Raw genomic sequence first — 21,604 nt, 5'->3', positions numbered from 1 at the left:
CACCATTTCTAAATCACAATACTTATCGTATCGGCACCTTGGTATGGCACCATCGTATCGGCACCTTGGCATATCGTAAGGTCGCTGAAAATTCACAGCTCTTGTCCCCACAGTGTACACCTGATGCAGTATTAAAAAAATGTACGGAGAAACTCCCCAAATACAGGTGTGCCAAGCTTATAGCGTCATACCCAAGAAGACTTGAGGCTGTAATCACTTCCAAAGATACTTGAACAAAGTACTGATTCAAGGGTCTGAATACTTATGCAAATATATCCTCTTTTATTTTTCATAAATTAGCACAAAAAAAAACTAAAAACTCATTTTTGCTTTGTCATTATGGGGTATTGTGAGTAGATTGATGAGGAAAAAACTATTTAATCAATTTTAGAATAAGGACGTAACGCAACAAAATGTGGAAAAAGTCAAAGGGCACTGTATACAGTCCACCAATTGATTAACCGAAACATCAACAAGACACACACCCCATACAGCAGATCAAACAAATGACTGACTGCAACCAGGCTCACACAACAACAACACACACACTTACCTTGACATCCGTGCCGTCCGTTGGCATGAACTCCTCGTATATGTAGGAGCCAGTCTTCCTCACACAGCTCTCTGGGGAGTACACACTGCTGCGGCTCCCTATCTACAGGAGAGAGGAGACAATCAGACCTGGGTTCAAATAGTATCGACAGAGCGCTTGGTTGAGCCAGCAAGATGGGAAGGGGGGGGGGGGGGGGTTGCACTTTTGGGACTATTCCATTTGTTTGATTCTTTCAAGAAGAAAAAAAATATATAATAAAGTGCAACTAAAATATCTAAATAAGTGGTTGAAAGTTTGGTTTGAGTACTAAGTGCGTACAGTTGAGTTTCAACCCATTCTGTACAGCATGGCTCCAAAAAACTCCACCCATCCACTATAACTCCAACAGCAGTTCCTATACAATACAGCGTCCGACTGTCCCTCAGTACCTTGCGGAAGAGTCTCTGGCTGCCTCCTCCAGCTGAGGTGGGGTAGTAGACGTAAACGTTATGGTCCTCAGCACTCACAGGCTTCTCCACAAAGGGCTTGGGGAACACCTCCCCGTTCACCTCCACATGATCCTCCCCCTCCACCAGGTTACACTCTAGGATGAAAAGCCACCCAGCCAATCAGAGACAGGGCCTCGAAGCACACGTGAATTATGCCCGACTGGGTAGGGGTTGGCCATACGGTAACAGCCTTCATCTTCATTAGGCTAGGCGGAACTTGAGGTCTACAGAAAATGCATATGTAAAAGGAAGTGGCTGTGCTTCCTTAGCTGCAGCACTTCCTCCTGATCTAGCTCGTAATGAGACTCGAGCACATTTAACCACCCTCCTGAAGCATTCTAACCAATCGCGCTATGGAAAAAGGCCACATTCAGCAGTGCAAGTGGCTACACTTGTAATCTTGGCACCCAGAATCAAATCTTGGGTGCATGCTAGCTAGCTAGCTAGCTAATTGATATAGTAGTACCAGTCTGGCACAAGAGACAAGATGCGTTGTAACACTTACCTTCAGGTCTGTCTGGGTCTCGGGTTAACACAGCGTAACGAGGAAGATCAATGCCCTCCTCCTGCAAGATACGATACACCTCCCTCCTGAGGGGACAGAATGCAACGATTATATAATGGAACGAGCCAGTAGACTTTTACAAAAGTATGAACAGGCTAGGAATGACTGAGTGTTTCCCATCATACCTGTCTTGTATGTAGTACTGCATGTTCAGGTCATTGATGAGAAGCGGGTTTCTGAGTTTGGCGTACTCTACCGCTTTGTCCAATGGGAAACCTACACACCCACCCCAACACATACATAAACACAACCATGGAAATAAATAACACATGTCTTAACCATGACATTATTGTTCCATGGGTCTGTATACAGGCTAAATACATGACATTATTGTTCCAGTATACAGGCTAAATACATGACATTATTGTTCCATGGGTCTGTATACAGGCTAAATACATGACATTATTGTTCCAGTATACAGGCTAAATACATGACATTATTGTTCCAGTATACAGGCTAAATACATGACATTATTGTTCCATGGGTCTGTATACAGGCTAAATACATGACATTATTGTTCCATGGGTCTGTATACAGGCTAAATACATGACATTATTGTTCCAGTATACAGGCTAAATACATGACATTATTGTTCCAGTATACAGGCTAAATACATGACATTATTGTTCCAGTATACAGGCTAAATACATGACATTATTGTTCCAGTATACAGGCTAAATACATGACATTATTGTTCCAGTATACAGGCTAAATACATGACATTATTGTTCCAGTATACAGGCTAAATACATGACATTATTGTTCCAGTATACAGGCTAAATACATGACATTATTGTTCCAGTATACAGGCTAAATACATGACATTACTGTTCCAGTATACAGGCTAAATACATGACATTATTGTTCCAGTATACAGGCTAAATACATGACATTATTGTTCCAGTATACAGGCTAAATACATGACATTATTGTTCCAGTATACAGGCTAAATACATGACATTATTGTTTCAGTATACAGGCTAAATACATGACATTATTGTTTCAGTATACAGGCTAAATACATGACATTATTGTTCCAGTATACAGGCTAAATACATGACATTATTGTTCCATGGGTCCGTGTACAGGCTAAATACATGACATTATTGTTCCATGGGTCTGTATACAGGCTAAATACATGACATTATTGTTCCATGGGTCTGTATACAGGCCAAATACATTTCCATGTAGATGTCATTTTTCTGTACTCTGTTCTAAGACCATGCCAGACGTACACTACAGCTACACACTGGCAAGATGGGAATGTGTGTGTGCACACATTCGGTATTTCCTTCCTTTGTGCATGCTTAATGTAGAGATTGTGTACACATGTATACTACAGGCATGCGTATACAGTATTCATCTGTAGCTGTGCAATGTGCATGCGAGAAAACCAGTACCTGATGCACTCAATAGTGTACGGTGGGTGCACGTACGTACGCTGGTTTGTACCTTTGGAGTGGAAGGAGACGAGGCAGTCACACAGGGGCCATTTGTCCACGGGCTGGCTGAGGATGACCTCCTCGGGGAAGATGACCACCGTGATGTACTCAAACTTACACAGCCTTTCCATGATCTCGGTCATGGGCTTTGACTTGGACTTCTTCATCATGGAGCAGATGCCCACCACGATCTGCCTCTCTGGAGGCTGGGGTAACCAGAGAGAAAGGGGGGGGGGGGTGGATGTAAAGATCACTGTTTGTCATTTAATGTACATGATGTGCTATAAGATTACTTGCTAAGGCAATTTGTTTTTCCTGTTCTGTCATCTCTACTCTTTTTCAAAATGCATTTGGAGTAGCGGGATCTTGGATTCTTCCCCTCAAATGCGGTTCGAGAAGAAGGTGAGGAAGCAAGGAAGCAAGTAAAGACTAGTCTTTTTTTTCTGCTTCCATGTACACACCGAGTCATCATCCTTGTCATCGTCCTCCTCCTCTCCTTTTCGCATCTCTCCCTCGTTCTTTATTCTTCCTCCTTCTTCTGAGCCTCGGTGGTCTTCATCGACACAGCCAACCACAAACGAGAGATTCCCACTCTGGTCCCGCCCCTCTCCTCCAGCCTCTGACATCACAGAGTGGGGACGTCACTCGAAGTTCAGCAGCATCGTCACGTGCCAGTACACAGGCTTAGAGCACCCTACTGAGGATACACTCTGGGCACAAAATGGACACCAGGGAGTAGGCACTGACAATGCTTTTTTAAATTCCCCCTGTTGGTGTATTGAATGTAATGTAATACTCAGGAGGGTGGGGACAGAGCGGCTTAAGAGCAGCAGGTTTACATAGAGGAGTGTGTTGAGGTAGTAATTAGAGGGGAGGGTTTATGGGTTAGTCAGGGGTGAGGTAATGGGGGTCAGGGGTGAGGTAGGTAGGTAGGTAGGTAGGTAGAGAGTCCGGGTTGCTAAGGTTGGGGGGAGGAGTACCCTCCCAGTGTCAGGAGAAGGGTCTCATTCTTCAAAGTGGCATCGCTCTAAGCTGAGGACAATGAGATGACTGGTTCACAAAGGTCGCTCCAGTCTCACCACCAGGCAACACCTACAGAGGACAACACAGAAAGAAAAACTGAGAAACAGACCAACCCTGAGAGACTGAGTTCAGCGCCTGTGGAGAAGTCCGCATGCTGTCTAATAATGCTGCCTCATCTCTCTAACTCAGCTCTACTCATCTACTGGGTGTCGTACCACTGTTTGGAGTTGCTATGGTCACATGCCGTGAAGAGCATAACTAAAACGGTCCTTCTTTTTTTGTCCTGTGATATACAGTCGTTTGTTAAAGTTAGTCCATCTTTATTTTCTAGCCGAAATCACATAGTATCTCAATGGACAAACACATAATTGATATGCAAATTAGCCATCGCAACTTCCGACTGATTATGATTGAGCATGTCACATATGCACAGTGCGGTGTCCCTCAGGGCAGTTCCCTTGGGCCATTACTCTTCTCTATTTTACTAAATGATTTGCCACTGGTCTTACACAAAGCTAGAATGATTATGTACACTCTACATGTCAGCACCCAAAGCCAGTGAGCTCACTGAAATTCTAAATAAGGAGTTACAGTCATTATCCGAATCGCTGATGGTGAACAGAAATTACAATAAGCATTGTAGATCTCCGCTTAAAAAACACAGCAAGAGATTTCTTAAGCACTTTGTTTTTTCCTGCGTGAAAAATAAAGAAATCTCTGTTAACGCGACCCCTAAGTTTAACTTGCTGGTTATCGAAGTAATTTACTGAATTAATAAATTGATGGGCCATCTTATGGGACCGACAGGCACGAGTCGGTCTTAAGTAGAAAAATTTGAAATTGTGTTGTTTAAAAAAAAATAATAATAATTTTATATTTTTTTTTTACATCGGATAAAAGTAGAGACTCAGAGCTAGAAAATGGTATATCATACACTAGAGTTGAGGAACAATAGGAAAGTAATTCTACTTTGAATGTTGATAAACTTGTAATCTCACTTTTGAGAAAATGGCCCTGGAATGTTTTGGTATCTACTGGAGAGCTCATTGTTTACACCCATTCAGCATTGTTCACAACCTCTTAAGCTTAGCCACACTCACCCATTTAAGGATTCACACATGAGGCCATGTACTAAACAACCAAAGATTAAGACTAAAGGCTGTTATATACTACGGGTGTGTTGGTAAATTTAATCTGGAGTGCCAGAGTGTGCTCAGGGCATTTGTAAACTCAGAGCATTGTCAGATTGTCTGTTCATAAATTCAGAGTGTTTCTCTCGGAGACAGGTTATACAACAGCCTTCTGTGTGTTCTCTTTTCGACTCAGTCTGCATATTTGCAATGAAACAACAGAATGTTCTCCATCTCCTTAGCTATCATACTCTAATTCCACTGATTTCAAAACTCGGTCCTCCAGAAAGTGGAGAGCAACACTTATGCAGTTCTTCAACGTGGTATGACAAAATAGCCCTGTTAGAAAGGATTATCTACACATACTGACCAGCTCATGATATAGACAGAACCGTGCTACATGGCAGATCAATGCAAACTCATCTCTCGGCATGTCCAGCCCACTCATTATCTCAACCAATCATGACTAGTGGGAAGGTTGCTGACTTTTTCTGTGGCTAAACCAACTAGGCTCCTAATTTAACAATTGTATAATGTATTTAGATGCTATACACGTTTGTTATTAAGGCACATGAAAGTTCACGTGTTCCAGAACACATTTCTGCCCCCCCAATTTTTAAAAATGTGTTTTATTCAAATGGCTCTCCTGTAAAGTAGTGCCATGCGACATACACATAGTTTCATGAAACGAGTCACATATTGTGCAAGCTTTCTGCCATATTTAAGAAGTCAAAGCCCTTTGGGAGGAGTTATGTACAGCTGCCACCATCTCGATTTGATTTTCATTCCTTTTTTTTCTCCTCTCCATTCTCGGCCAGTCTGCTCTTCCCAGTCATCTCCTCCCGCCCCTTCTCCCTCCAGACAGACGCAGTGTACATATACTGCTTCAGAGCAGACAAGCATGCGTCAAAACTTTGTTCATTTGCACAATGTCTCTCATTCAGATTCGCTTGTAAAATATCCAAACTTACCAAAAATGACAGTCAGTAGCTTCCACTTAAACATGCATAAATGTATGCGCTGGATTGCCGTTTTTTTTTACAATTAGTTTATTTTCGTTTCCGCTCATTGGCATATTTATCTCACAACCTCCATGGAAATTCACTATTACTTGTGCTAATTTTGTTAATAAAATTGGGCATCTGGTAACAGATGCCCAATGGTCTTTTTTGTGTTTTTGGCAACCCCTTGTGTACTAATACCATAATACCTGGACAAAAGGAACACCTACGACAGAATGCTGTTCATTGACTACAGCTCAGTGTTCAAGACCATAGTGCCCTCCAAGCTCATCACTAAGCTAAGGACCCTGGGATAAACACCTTCCTCTGCAACTGGCTCCTGGACTTCCTGATGGGCCGAGGGTAAGCAACACATCCACCACGCTGACCCTCAACACGAGGGACCCCCCAGGGGTGTGTTCTCACACCCCTCCTGTACTCCCTGTTCACCCATGACTGCGCAGAACTCCAACACCATCATTAAGAATGCCGCCGACGATGAGACAGCCTGAAGGAAGGATGTCAGAGACCTGGCAGTGTTGTGCCAGGACAACCACCTCTCCCTCAACGTCAGCAACACAAAAGGAGCTGATCGTGGAAACGGAGGGCCGAACACACCCTCATCCACGTTGACAGAACAGTCTATGACTTGGGTAGCTGGAGTCTGACCGTTTTAGGGCCTTCCTCTGACACTGCCTGGTATTGAGATCACACCCTCATCCACGTGGACAGGGCTGTAGTAGAGCAGGTCGATCACTAAGGAAATAGATCATGGTCCACAGACACCCAGTCCTGAAGAGGGCATGACAACACCTCTTCCCCCTCAAGAGGCTCAAAAGATTCGGCATAGGCACTCGGATCCTCAAAAAGTTCTACAGCTCCACCATTGAGAGCATCTTGACTGTCTGCATCACCGCTTTGTATTAGAGGTCGACCGATTCATCGGAATGGCCGATTAATTAGGGCCGATTTCAAGTTCAGAACAATCGGAAATCTATATATTAACAAAAAAAATATTTAATCTTTATTTATTTAATCTTTATTCAACAAGGCAAGTCAGTTAAGAACACATTCTTATGTTCAATGACGGCCTAGGAACGAGGCAGAACGACAGATTTTTAACGTCATCTCGGGTGATTCAATCTTGCAACCTTGCATTTAACTAGTCCAATGCTCTAACACCTGATTTCATTGCACTCCACGAGGAGCCTGCCTGTTACCAAATGCAGTAACCTAAGGTAAGTTGCTAGCTAGCATTAAACTTATCTTATAAAAAACAATCAATCAATGACTGTCATTGCTCCAATGTGTACTTAACCATAAACATCAATGCCTTTCTTAAAATCAACACAAAGTATATATTTTTAAACGTGCATATTTAGCTAAAAAAATCCAGGTTAGCAGGCAACATTAACCAGGTGAAATTGTGTCATATCTCTTGCGTTCATTGCACTCAGAGTCATATATTTTTTTTTTCACCTTTATTTAATCAGGTAGGCAAGTTGAGAACAAGTTCTCATTTACAATTGTGACCTGGCCAAGATAAAGCAAAGCAGTTCGAAACATACAACGACACAGAGTTACACATGAAGTAAAACAAACATACAGTCAATAATACAGTATAAACAAGTCTATATACGATGTGATATGCAACAGTTTGGGCCGCCTGGCTCTTTGCGAACTAATTTGCCGGGATATTTTACGTAATTATGACATAACATTGAAGGTTGTGCAATGTAACAGGAATATTTAGACTCATGGATGCCACCCGTTAGATAAAATACAGAACGGAATACGGAACGGAATTTTGAGGTGATAGTTTCCGGATTTGACCCAAGGCTCATATTTCTGTGTGTTTATTATAGTTAAGTCTATGATTTGATATTTGATAGAGCAGTCTGACTGAGGGGTGGTAGGTCAGCAGCAGGATTGTAATAGTCAAAGGTATATGGTTTAGAGAGAAATAGTCAACGCGTTATAATTCCTGTAATAACTTGCGGCTGAACTTGAAAGGGGTTCCTTCGTTATTTTACTGTTCATGTCTTCCATAGAGAATGTCTTGATCTACTTCAAATAAGGTCTGTGTTTCGTGCTTAAACCGCCTCAGCGTTTTGGTACCCGTGTAAATCTCACTAGGATAAGGTAACGTTTGTCAACATATTTTCATAAATCCACTCTACAACTATTTAATTTTTATCTTCGCTTATATTTAGCCAATATTGATTACCTTAGCCAATAGAGTTACCTTGTCCTATGGATATCTACACAGTTATAAAATTGACACGGTGGTGTAAGCCTACACGAAACACAGACCTTATTTTAAGTGAATCTAAAAATAATTCCTATGGAATAAATTAATGAAGGAACCGCCTTTCAGATTTTGCTAGAAGGTGTCATGGGAATTATGACTCGCACTTTGGTCGTCAATTCTTACCATGTCCATTGTTAAAATAGGATTTCCTGCATATAGAAATTACAGTTTTTGTTTTCAACATTCATCAAAGTTAACTTAAACTCTATTTTTATTCAAACAGTTGAGAGTATTTGACTCCTAAGCAGACTCTTCAGTATCATTGTCACTTCAGAGCTGTGTGTGTGTGTGTGTGTGTGTATTTGTGTATTATATTAAGTTAAAATAAAAGTGTTCATTGAGTATTGCTGCAATTGTCATTATTACAAAAATGTGTGTGTGTATACATGATATATTTATATATAAATATATGTACACTTATTTTTAAATAAAATCGGCCGATTAATCGGTATCTGCTTTTTTTGTCCTCCAATAATCGGTATCGGCGTTGAAAAATCATAATCGGTCGACCTCTACTTTGTATGGCAACTGCTTGGCATCCAAACCGCAAGGAGCTACAGAGGGTAGTGCGTACGGCCCAGTACATCACTGGGGCTGAACTCCCTGAATTCCAGGATCTCTAAACCAGGCGGTGTCAGAGGAAGGTCCTAAAACGGTCAAAGACTCCAGCTACCCAAGTCATAGACTGTTCTGTCAACGTGGATGAGGGTGTGTTCGGCCCTCCGTTTCCATGATCAGCTCCTTTGTGTTGCTGACGTTGAGGGAGAGGTTGTTGTCCTGGCACAACACTGCCAGGTCTCTGACCTCCTGAACCTCCTGAAGTGATACCAACAGGATCCTAAACAGCTTCTACCCCCAAGCCGTAAGTCTGCTAAATACACTCAGTATACAAAACATTTGTGTATTTATTCCTTGTGTTACTTTATATTACTTCACTTTTCTTTTTTTCCCATCCTCTCTGTATTGTTGGGAAGGGCCCAGTAAGTTTCTGTTAGTCTACACGTTTTGTTAATAAGCATGTGACAAATTAAAATTTGATCTGATTTGAAACAAAAACAACTCCTTTCATGATATGCTGTAGAATGCTAGCACGCTAGCTAAAACCACATGCTACTTTTAGACAGATCCTGCCCACACATATCTCAACTTTGTCACACATAACATGTGACCATGGGTAACCCCGGTCCCCAGAATAGCCTGCCCTCCTTTCAGGGGAGTTGAAAGAGGGCCAGGGGTGGACAGGGTAGAGAAAAGTATTGGGTGCAGAGGCCTACACTAGTAACGCTACCCAAACATAACTCATCACTCTCCTCTACGGCGTTGACACAGACAGGATGCACTAAACCAAGTGGAAGCCCATCTCAGACACCTGAGGACGGGAGATAAACTCATAAATACACAGCTACAACGACAGTGTGAAGACACTCACCACCACTGCGCTCAAAGAAACACAGCAGTAAGGCTATCAGGCCTTGAGTGACTGGGGGAGATAGAACTGGTGGGTTGAGGAGAATAGTGGTACTGGAAGGCCTGGAAGGTACTGGAAGTACCTCTTCAGTTTCCTTCATTAATTGATCGCTAATGTATGATGGTTGAACAACTAGTGATGATGGTTGACTTTCAAATCTGGTAGATATTACTGTTATATTCTATTATTATTTATTTTACCTTTATTTAACAAGGCAAGTCAGTTAAGAACAAATTCTTATTTTCAATGACGGACTAGGAACAGTGGGTTAACTGCCTGTTCAGGGGCAGAATAACAGATTTGTACCTTGCCAGCTCGGGGATTTGAACTTGCAACCTTCCGGATACTAGTCCAACGCTCTAACCACTAGGCTACCCTGCCACCCCAATACCCTTCAATCATTAATTTAAAAAGTTTAAAAAAGAAATATAAAAGATGTAGCAACTGCAGATTGCCCCTTTAAAGAATTAGGTCCACCCGTCAGCCTGCCCTATAGCCTGCATGTCAGCTTGTCCTAAAGCCTGCATGTCAGCCTGTCCTAAAGCCTGCCCTATAGCCCTCCCGTCCGCCTGCCCTATAGCCTGCATGTCAGCCTGTCCTATAGCCTGCCCTATAGCCTGCCCTATAGCCTGCCCTATAGCCTGCCTGTCCGCCTGTCCTAAAGCCTGCATGTCAGCCTGCCCTATAGCCTGCCCTATAGCCTGCCTGTCCGCCTGCCCCATAGCCTGCCCCATAGCCTGCCCCATAGCCCGCCTGCCCTATAGCCTGCCCTATAGCCTGCCCTATAGCCTGCCCTATAGCCTGCCTGTCCGCCTGTCCAAAAGCCTGCCCTATAGCCTGCCTGTCCGCCTGCCCTATAGCCTGCCCTATAGCCTGCGTGTCAGCCTGTCCTATAGCCTGCGTGTTCGCCTGTCCTAAAGCCTGCGTGTTTACCTGCCTGCCTGTCCTAATGCCTGCGCGCCTGTCCTAATGCCTGCGCGCCTGTCCTAATGCCTGCGTGCCTGTCCTAATGCCTGCGCGCCTGTCCTAATGCCTGCGTGTCTGTCCTAATGCCTGCGCGCCTGTCTGTCCTAATGCCTGCGTGCCTGTCTGTCCTAATGCCTGCATGTTTGCTTGCCTGCCTGTCCTAATGCCCGCGTGTCTGTCCTAATGCCTGCGCGCACAATGCTCCATCTTTGTTTCTCGTCTCCAATCTTCCAATCCTTGCTGTGCTTCATTCATCCCTTTGCCTCACCATCTCAATTTTTGTAAGATTCACCCTTCAATAAAAGGCACTACTTCTGCCGATGCCTACGACGTCCTCCTCCGACACCTATGATTAATTAAATCAAAGATGGCTGATAGAACACGTCCCCATCTCCCTCTGGCATCGACCAACCCACTGTCTGTCTGGCAGTGGGTCACCTTCACCACCCAAAGTGTGACGAACCCAATAAATGCTTTTAACCTTTGAGACAGTAACCTTTGTGACAGTGTCCTGTAGAAAGGCCTTGCTTCCACCAATGTTTATGATTAGGGTGGGATCATCAACTGAGCTCTCAGAAAAGGCACTCACTATCCGACTCACTGATAACAGGCCCAATGACAGCCACTGATTGGTTGAATACTAGGGGAGTGAGGTGGTTGGAGTCATCAACAAAGCTGCATGAATAAAATATGATGCCAAGCTTTCAAACTACCGGGAGTAGTTTTGTGAAGACATAAAGTGATCTGTGCATTTGAACAGCAGCATAAACACACCCATTTAACTTCTGCATGTCAAAAACCGAATGAACGCAGCTTCACGCTGACACGGATTAGATTATACTATTTAGAATGAGCAGTCAGCTCACGAACAAACACATGCACGCACGCACCAGGGAGAACGCAACAAGCATGCAGATGCAATCTGACTGGGGATAGCTAGCTAACATGTCACAACTAGCCAGTTAACTTGCAATCTGAAATAACATCATACAGTGGCAAGAAAAAGTATGTGAACCCTTTGGAATTACCTGGATTTCTGCATAAATTTGTCATAAAATTTGATCTGATCTTCATCTAGGTCACAACAATAGACAGTGTGCTAAAACTAATAACACACAAATTGTATTTTTCTTGTCTATATTGAATATATCATTAAAACATTCACAGTGTAGGTTGGGAAAAGTACGTGAACCCCCAAGGCTAATGACTTCTCCAAAAGCTAATTGGAGTCAGGAGTCCGCTAATCTGGAGTCCAATCAATGAGACGAGAATGGAGATGTTTGTTGGAGCTGCCTTGCCTATAAAAAAACACTCACAAAATGTGAGTTGGCTATTCACAAGAAGCATTGCCTGATGTGAACCATGCCTCGAACAAAAGAGATCTCAGAAGACCTAAGATTAAGAATTGTTGACTTGCATAAAGCTGGAAACGATTACAAAAGTATCTCTAAAAGCCTCTATGTTCTTCAGTCCACAGTAAGACAAATTGACAAAAAAATTTAGCACTGTTGCTACTCTCCCTAGGAGTGGCCATCCTGCAAAGATGACTGCAAGTGCATAATGCTCATTGAGGTTAAGAAGAATCCTAGAGTGTCAGCTAAAGACTTACTGAAATCTCTGGAACATGGTAGAGGTCGACCGATTATGATTTTTCAACGCCGATACCGATAACGATTATTGGAGGACCAAAGAAAACTGATACCGATTAAATCGGACAATTTTTTTATTTGTAATAATGACAATTACAACAATACTGAATGAACACTTATTTTAACTTAATATAATACATCAATAAAATCAATTTAGCCTCAAGTAAATAACGTAACATGTTCAATTTGGTTTAAATAATGCAAAAACAAAGGTGTTGGAGATGAAAGTAAAAGTGCTCAAGTCTCAGAGCGAGTGACGTTTGAAACTCTATTAGCGCGCACCCCGCTAACCTGCTAGCCATTTCACTTCGGTTACACAAGCCTAATCTCGGGAGTTGATAGGCTTGAAGTCATAAACAGCGCAATGCTTGAAGCATTGCGAAGAGCTGCTGGCACAATGCACGAAAGTGCTGTTTGAATGAATGCTTACAAGCCTGCTGGTGCCTACCACCGCTCAGTCAGACTGCTCTATCAAATCATAGACTTAGTTATAACATAACACACAGAAACACGAGCCTTAGGTCATTAATATGGTCGAATTCGGAAACTATCATCTCGACGACAAAACATTTATTCTTTCAGTGAAATACGGAACCGTTCTGTATATTATCTAACGGATGGCATCCATGAGTCTAAATATTGCTGTTAGATTGCACAACCTTCAATGTTATGTCATAATTATGTAGAATTCTGTCAAATTAGTTCGAAATGAGCCAGGCGGCCCAAACTGTTGCATGTACCCTGACTCTGTGTGCAATGAACGCAAGAGAAGTGACACGATTTCACCTGGTTAATATTGCCTGCTAACCTGGATTTCTTTTAGCTAAATATGCAGTTTTAATAATATATACTTCTGTGTATTGATTTTAAGAAAGGCATTGATGTTTATGGTTGGGTGCACTTTTGAGCAACGACAGTCCTTTTTCGCGAATGCATCCACATCGATTATATGCAACGCAGGACACGCTAGATAAACTAGTAATATCATCAACAATATGTAGTTATAACTAGTGATTATGATTGATTGATTGTTTTTTTTATAAGAAAAGTTTAATGTTAGCTAGCAACTTACCTTGGCTTCTAACTGCATTTGCGTAACAGGCAGGCTCCTCATGAGGCAGGAGGTTGGAGCGTTGGGTTAGTTAACCGTAAGGTTGCAAGATTGAATCCCTGAGCTGACAAGGTAAAAATCTGTCGTTCTGCCCCTGAACAAGGCAGTTAATCCACCGTTCCGAGGCCGTCATTGAAAATAAGAATGTGTTCTTAACTGACTTGCCTAGTTAAATTAAGTTAAAAAATAAAAATCATAAAAATACATTTAAAAAAAAATGTTTTTTTAAATCAGCGTCCAAAAATGCCGATTACATATTGTTATGAAAACTTGAAAATCGGCCCTAATTAAATTGGCCATTCCGATTAAACGGTCGACCTCTAATGCTAACATCTGTTGAGTCTACGATTCGTAAAACACTAAACAAGAATGGTGTTCATGGCAGGAAACCACAGAAGAAGCCACTGCTGCCCCCCCAAAAAACATTGCTTCACGACTGTATGTAAAAGAGCACCTGGATGTTCAACAGCGCTACTGGCAAAATATTCTGTGAACAAATGAAACTACAGTTGAGTTCTTTGGAAGGAGTGTGGAGACAAAAAGGCACAGCACACCAACATCAAAACCTCATCCCAACTGTAAAGTCTGGTGGAGGGAGCATTGTGGTTTGTAGCTGCTTTGCTGCCTCAGGGCCTGGACAGCTTGCTAACATCAATGGAAAAATGAATTCCCAAGTTAGCCTTACATGTCCACCAATTGAAGCTCAACAGAGGTTGGGTGATGCAACAAGACAACGACCCAAAACACAGAAGTAAATCAACAACAGAATGGTTTGAATAGAAGAAAATACACCTTCTGAAGTGGCCCAGTCAGAGTCCTAGCCTCAACCTGATTGAGATGCAGTGGCATGACCTCAAGAGAGCAGTTCACAGCAGACAACCCAAGAATATTGCTGAACTGAAACAGTTTTGTAAAGAGGAATGGTCCAAAATTCCTCCTGACCGTTGTGCAGGTCTGATCCGCAACTACATAAAATGTTTGGTTGAGGTTATTGCTGCCAGAGGAGGGTCAACCAATTTCAATAAAGACATGAAAATGTATAATTGTTTGCGTGTTATTAGTCTAAGCAGACTGACTGTCTAATGTTGTGACCTAGATGAAGATCAGATCAAATTTTAGGACCAATTTATGCAGAAATCCAGGTATTTCCAAAAGGTTCACGTACATTTTTTTTTCACCAACATATGTACACATTTACCTCACTTTTATGAGCATTTAAAACAATCCATAATCCAACCATTTTTTAGGGGCGGGTTGCCACTGCCAATGACACATACAACTGTCTGTGCAAATACAGGAGTCATATGCTGTACATTACAGGGCGTTTCATTTCAAAGGGATTGAAGGAGACTGCAAAGACCGGCACCGTCAGAATATTGTTGTCTTCCACTAGCGATTTACTTGTGCTGATTGACAGCAGCATACAAGCTTTCACTATGAAAACAAAGTAGGCCATCATGACTAGTTAGTCAGTCATAGAGACTAACAGGTATTACCAGAACACTGAGACTTCACACAGCCTAACAGGTATTACCAGAACACTGAGACTTCACACAGCCTAACAGTTATTACCAGAACACTGAGACTTCACACAGCCTAACAGGTATTACCAGAACACTGAGACTTCACACAGCCTAACAGGTATTACCAGAACACTGAGACTTCACACAGCCTAACAGGTATTACCAGAACACTGAGACTTCACACAGCCTAACAGGTATTACCAGAACACTGAGACTTCACACAGCCTAACAGGTATTACCAGAACACTGAGACTTCACACAGCCTAACAGGTATTACCAGAACACTGAGACTTCACACAGCCTAACAGGTATTACCAGAACACTGAGACTTCACACAGCCTAACAGGTATTACCAGAACACTGAGACTTCACACAGCCTAACAGTTATTACCAGAACAGACTTCACACAGCCTAACAGGTATTACCAGAACACAGACTTCACACAGCCTAACAGGTATTACCAGAACACAGACTTCACACAGCCTAACAGGTATTACCAGAACACTGAGACTTCACACAGCCTAACAGGTATTACCAGAACACTGAGACTTCACACAGCCTAACAGGTATTACCAGAACACAGAACACTACCAGAGACTTCACACAGCCTAACAGTTATTACCAGAACAGACTTCACACAGCCTAACAGGTATTACCAGAACACAGACTTCACACAGCCTAACAGTTATTACCAGAACACAGATTACCAGAACACTGAGACTTCACACAGCCTAACAGGTATTACCAGAACACTGAGACTTCACACAGCCTAACAGGTATTACCAGCTGAGACTTAACAGGTATTACCAGAACAGACTTCACACAGCCTAACAGGTATTACCAGAACACAGACTTCACACAGCCTAACAGGTATTACCAGAACAAGACTTCACACAGCCAGAACAGGATTACCAGAACACTGAGACTTCACACAGCCTAACAGGTATTACCAGAACACTGAGACTTCACACAGCCTAACAGGTATTACCAGAACACTAACAGACTACCAGAACACACACAGCCTAACAGGTATTACCAGAACACTGAGACTTCACACAGCCTAACAGGTATTACCAGAACACTGAGACTTCACACAGCCTAACAGTTATTACCAGAACACTGAGACTTGAGACACACAGCCTAACAGGTATTACCAGAACAGACTTCACACAGCCTAACAGGTATTACCAGAACACTGAGACTTCAGCCTAACAGTATTACCAGAACAGTTATTACCAGAACACTGAGACTTCACACAGCCTAACAGGTATTACCAGAACACTGAGACTTCACACAGCCTAACAGGTATTACCAGAACACTGAGACTTCACACAGCCTAACAGGTATTACCAGAACACTGAGACTTCACACAGCCTAACAGGTATTACCAGAACACAGACTTCACACAGCCTAACAGGTATTACCAGAACACTGAGACTTCACACAGCCTAACAGGTATTACCAGAACACTGAGACTTCACACAGCCTAACAGGTATTACCAGAACACTGAGACTTCACACTAACAGGTATTACCAGAACACTGAGACTTCACACAGCCTAACAGGTATTACCAGAACCAGAACACTGAGACTTCACACAGCCTAACAGGTATTACCAGAACACTGAGACTTCACACAGCCTAACAGTTATTACCAGAACACTGAGACTTCACACAGCCTAACAGGTATTACCAGAACACTGAGACTTCACACAGCCTAACAGTTATTACCAGAACACTGAGACTTCACACAGCCTAACAGGTATTACAGTTATTACCAGAACACTGAGACTTCACACAGCCTAACAGGTATTACCAGAACACTGAGACTTCACACAGCCTAACAGGTATTACCAGAACACAGACTTCACACAGCCTAACAGGTATTACCAGTGAGACTTCACACAGCCTAACAGTATTACACTGAGACTTCACACAGCCTAACAGGTATTACCAGAACACTGAGACTTCACACAGCCTAACAGGTATTACCAGAACACAGACTTACACAGAACACTGAGACTTCACACAGCCTAACAGGTATTACCAGAACACTGAGACTTCACACAGCCTAACAGGTATTACCAGAACACTATTACACAGAACACAGAGACTTCACACAGCCTAACAGGTATTACCAGAACACAGAACTAACTGAGACTTCACACAGAGACTTCACACAGCCTAACAGGTATTACCAGAACACTGAGACTTCACACAGCCTAACAGGTATTACCAGAACACAGACTTCACACAGCCTAACAGGTATTACCAGAACACTGAGACTTCACACAGCCTAACAGGTATTACCAGAACACTGAGACTTCACACAGCCTAACAGGTATTACCAGAACACTGAGACTTCACACAGCCTAACAGGTATTACCAGAACACTGAGACTTCACACAGCCTAACAGGTATTACCAGAACACTGAGACTTCACACAGCCTAACAGGTATTACCAGAACACTGAGACTTCACACAGCCTAACAGGTATTACCAGAACACTGAGACTTCACACAGCCTAACAGGTATTACCAGAACACTGACTTCACACAGCCTAACAGGTATTACCAGAACACTGAGACTTCACACAGCCTAACAGGTATTACCAGAACACAGACTTCACACACACAGAACACCTTAACAGGTATTACAGAACAGAAGCCACTACCAGAGACTTCACACAGCCTAACAGTTATTACCCACTGTATTACCAGAACACTGAGACTAACAGGTATTACCAGAACACTGAGACTTCACACAGCCTAACAGGTATTACCAGAACACTGAGACTTCACACAGCCTAACAGGTATTACCAGAACACTGAGACTTCACACAGACTAACAGGTATTACCAGAACACTGAGACTTCACACAGCCTAACAGTTATTACCAGAACACTGAGACTTCACACAGCCTAACAGTTATTACCAGAACACTGAAACTTCACACAGCCTAACAGTTATTACCAGAACACTGAGACTTCACACAGCCTAACAGTTATTACCAGAACACTGAGACTTCACACAGCCTAACAGGTATTACCAGAACACTGAGACTTCACACAGCCTAACAGTTATTACCAGAACACTGAGACTTCACACAGCCTAACAGTTATTACCAGAACAGACTTCACACAGCCTAACAGGTATTACCAGAACAGACTTCACACAGCCTAACAGGTATTACCAGAACACTGAGACTTCACACAGCCTAACAGGTATTACCAGAACACTGAGACTTCACACAGCCTAACAGGTATTACCAGAACACTGAGACAGAACCGAGACTGTGCAGGTGATTATTATTATTTATTTTTAAAATCGGAGTAGCCTCCAATGCTTAAATCTTTAACAAATCTGTTCATCATTATGTTCAATAGTCTGGAGTGGACTGAACGTACAGACGAGGAATGACAATACCTCATTCCCCACCGCCAGCCACACATCACAGAAATAGCTTAAGCCCTCTAGTCTCCATACCCCAACACTCCTTGACCCAGATGCCATCTACAGCACAGACAAAATACTTACTGTACAGCGCGACAAAATGCTTACTGTACAGCGATGGCACGCGACAAAATGCTTACTGTATTTACAACCAACCTGAGAGTGGGTGACCTAGCAACATTACACAAGGGGAAAACAAGGCAAATTGTCAAACAATGAAACAGAAGTTAAATTTTTTTTTTTTTTTTTTTTTTTTTTTTTTTTTTTTTTTTTTTTTTTTAAAAGGTCACCACTGACTGATTGCTGACATTAGCAAACATCACTTTAGCTTAAGAGGTAGCTGACTAAACTCCACTGTGAAGGAAGTTTCTGATGAACTCCACTCAAGAGTATGTGAGTGGAGTTGAGAGGTCAGAAATCCCCCTCATAGCTCATGGAGGAGAGCCTTCCCACTGCTTCTGTGCTCCACATCCTTTCCACCTGCTCTGCTAAAAATATCAAAAACAAAAAACTGCCACTCCAAATTCGCTTCTTTCATTTTTTTAATGAATCAATTTAACCAATAGCCATCTATTTGTCTGATTACCTGGAATGACCATTTGGTTAAGTATTGAAACCAAAATGGATTTGAATTAAAAAAGTATTTGAATAAACATGAACAGGTGACTAAGAAGTGCTCATCATTTCAAATAGGCTACATGTCATATTAAACAGCATATAAACACTAAATAGGTCAGGAGCCAGACAGGAAACGTAAGAAGGAAAGAAATCTATTATTTAGGCTATATTACTTCCAGTATTTCAAGGCTATAGCCAACAAAGAAATACACTGAAGCATGTGCAAGTGCGACACAATAGGCTTGTATTTTTTTAAATTTTATTTCACCTTTATTTAACCAGGTAGGCCAGTTGAGAACAAGTTCTCATTTACAATTGCGACCTGGCCAAGATAAAGCAAAGCAGTTCGACACATACAACGACACAGAGTTACACATGAAGTAAAACAAACATACAGTCAATAATACAGTAGAAACAAGTCTATATACGATGTGAGCAAATGAGGTGAGATAAGGGAGGTAAAGGCAAAAAAAAAAAAAAATATGTATGGACATAAAGCTCTCAGTATTTAAACATTTAGCTGTATGTACACTAACAAAAACAAACTAAACTTAAGTTTAACTAAACTTTTTTAAATAAATACTTTACTTACACAAACTTATTAGCTACCCACCTCATTCCTTTCTTTATCATGTGCACTTTATCATGTGCACTTTATCATGTGCACTTTATCATGTGCACGTAGTGATTTAGCAGCTGTGTGTTATATCAGTTTCTGTATTAAAATATTTAGCAAATTCCATGTCAGTAGCTAAAGCAATAGCAGCACACAAATGCATGGGATGGACCTCTGTCTGTAAGAAGAGAGCTCCTCTTTTAGTTATATACAAGAGCTGACAGAAACCCTCTCCATATGGAACATCATTAATTAAGATCTCAAGTTACCAAACCTGTTCCACAGGAATGGATGACACTGGAGATCCCTTCAGTCGTCACAGATTTGGGAAAATCTGCATTTTGCTTTTATGCCCCAGATTTGTGTAACAATCTGCAGAGTTCACTACAGTTAGATTTGGTGGTGTCACTCAGGCAGTTTAAATTACTGATTGAGGACTTGTTTGTTGCTGAATGTGATTGCTTTAATTTAATGTTTTTTTTAAACATTTTAATTGTCTTATTGTGCTGAATTGTATTGTTTTATACACGTGTATGTTGTTTTTATATTCTTTTTTCATTGTTATGTGTACAGGGCTCTCTTGTAAAAGGGATTTTAATCTCAATGTGACTTCCTGTTTAAATAAATGATGGGCGGCCATGTGCCTTTGAGAATTTCTGTCCGACCTCCAATCAAAATTGGGCATGCTCAGTGCCAGCTCCACTTCACTTCACCAATGGAGTGGAGCAAAGACCAGGCTTTGTGGAATTCAACTCCAACTACATCGATTCACCCAAGGTCAATACTTCAAAAAATGTAAATGATTAATTCCAACAAACCTGGGGTGTAAATCATTATGAAATTATGTTGCAAACGGTTTACTCCAAACAATAGTTTATATTGGACAAATTCAGGAAGTTCCCTTCCCCGTTTACTTCTGTTTGGTTCTTAAACGGTAAACGTTTTCCGCAATGAATACACCCCTGAGGCAATTGTTGCAAAAACGTTTATTAAACAGAAGCAAACGGAACGCAACCGGGAGGGACCTAACATAATTTGTCCAATATAAACTTCGTTTTGTTCCGTTTGGTTCATAAACGGTTTCCGTAATGGGAATACGGCCCAGGTCTCTGCTCCACTCCGTTGGAGTTCATCAGAGTTTAGCTATATTTTTCTTTTGGGAACAAGCTTTGGAACCGGTCTGTCACGAATGGTTCATGTGTATTCCTGTCAAGAAAGTGTGCACACTGTAACAACCTTGCCTCCATGCCAAATGTTTTTGCGTGCAAATAAATAGTTACAACGTAGCCCACTTCGCTAGTCAACTTTACATTACAGCCAACACACTGCAGTGACGATAAATATTGGTAAATGAGTGTTGCGGTGCTCAATTAAAGTTACTTACCACTAAATATTAACCAGCTGTCAACTTCCTTCTCCCTCGGTAGTTGTTTTGTCGTGCACGCGGGCTTCGCCTTTCCTTTGAAGTCGGATTGGGTTCTTTAAAACAAAGGCCTTTGTCACTGCCATCTACCGTCTGGAGTGTGCCGGAACATGACCTTGACTGGAAATCAATTTTGTGTTTCTGATAATGAGCTCACAGTGCTATCATAAAGACATAGAAACAAATGATTTACAATGTTTTAAATGATTACCTTCTTGGCAAGGGTATTTTATTAAGAAGGTGAATTATGCTACCTATTATACATC

General features: G+C 41.8%; 1 protein-coding gene across 1 annotated transcript in view; it reads right to left on the bottom strand.

Annotated features, from left to right (window-relative positions):
- Positions 1–21,369, bottom strand: part of LOC135556909 (inositol hexakisphosphate and diphosphoinositol-pentakisphosphate kinase 2-like) — a 76,542-nt gene extending 55,173 nt beyond the window's left edge. Inside the window, exons 1-7 of the mRNA XM_064990316.1 lie at positions 21,300–21,369; positions 3,510–4,140; positions 3,059–3,254; positions 1,732–1,822; positions 1,547–1,632; positions 982–1,136; positions 554–655 (exon numbers count right to left, since the gene is read on the bottom strand). Of these exons, the coding sequence (XP_064846388.1) occupies positions 554–655; positions 982–1,136; positions 1,547–1,632; positions 1,732–1,822; positions 3,059–3,254; positions 3,510–3,674 (795 nt within the window). The 5' untranslated portion in view covers positions 3,675–4,140; positions 21,300–21,369. The remainder of the gene's footprint in view (positions 1–553; positions 656–981; positions 1,137–1,546; positions 1,633–1,731; positions 1,823–3,058; positions 3,255–3,509; positions 4,141–21,299) is intronic.
- Positions 21,370–21,604: the final 235 nt, after the last annotated feature.

This window comes from Oncorhynchus masou, chromosome 15 (genome assembly GCF_036934945.1).
Source record: "Oncorhynchus masou masou isolate Uvic2021 chromosome 15, UVic_Omas_1.1, whole genome shotgun sequence".
In the NCBI taxonomy this organism is placed as follows: domain Eukaryota; kingdom Metazoa; phylum Chordata; class Actinopteri; order Salmoniformes; family Salmonidae; genus Oncorhynchus; species Oncorhynchus masou.
This window is presented reverse-complemented; position numbering and strand designations above follow the sequence as displayed.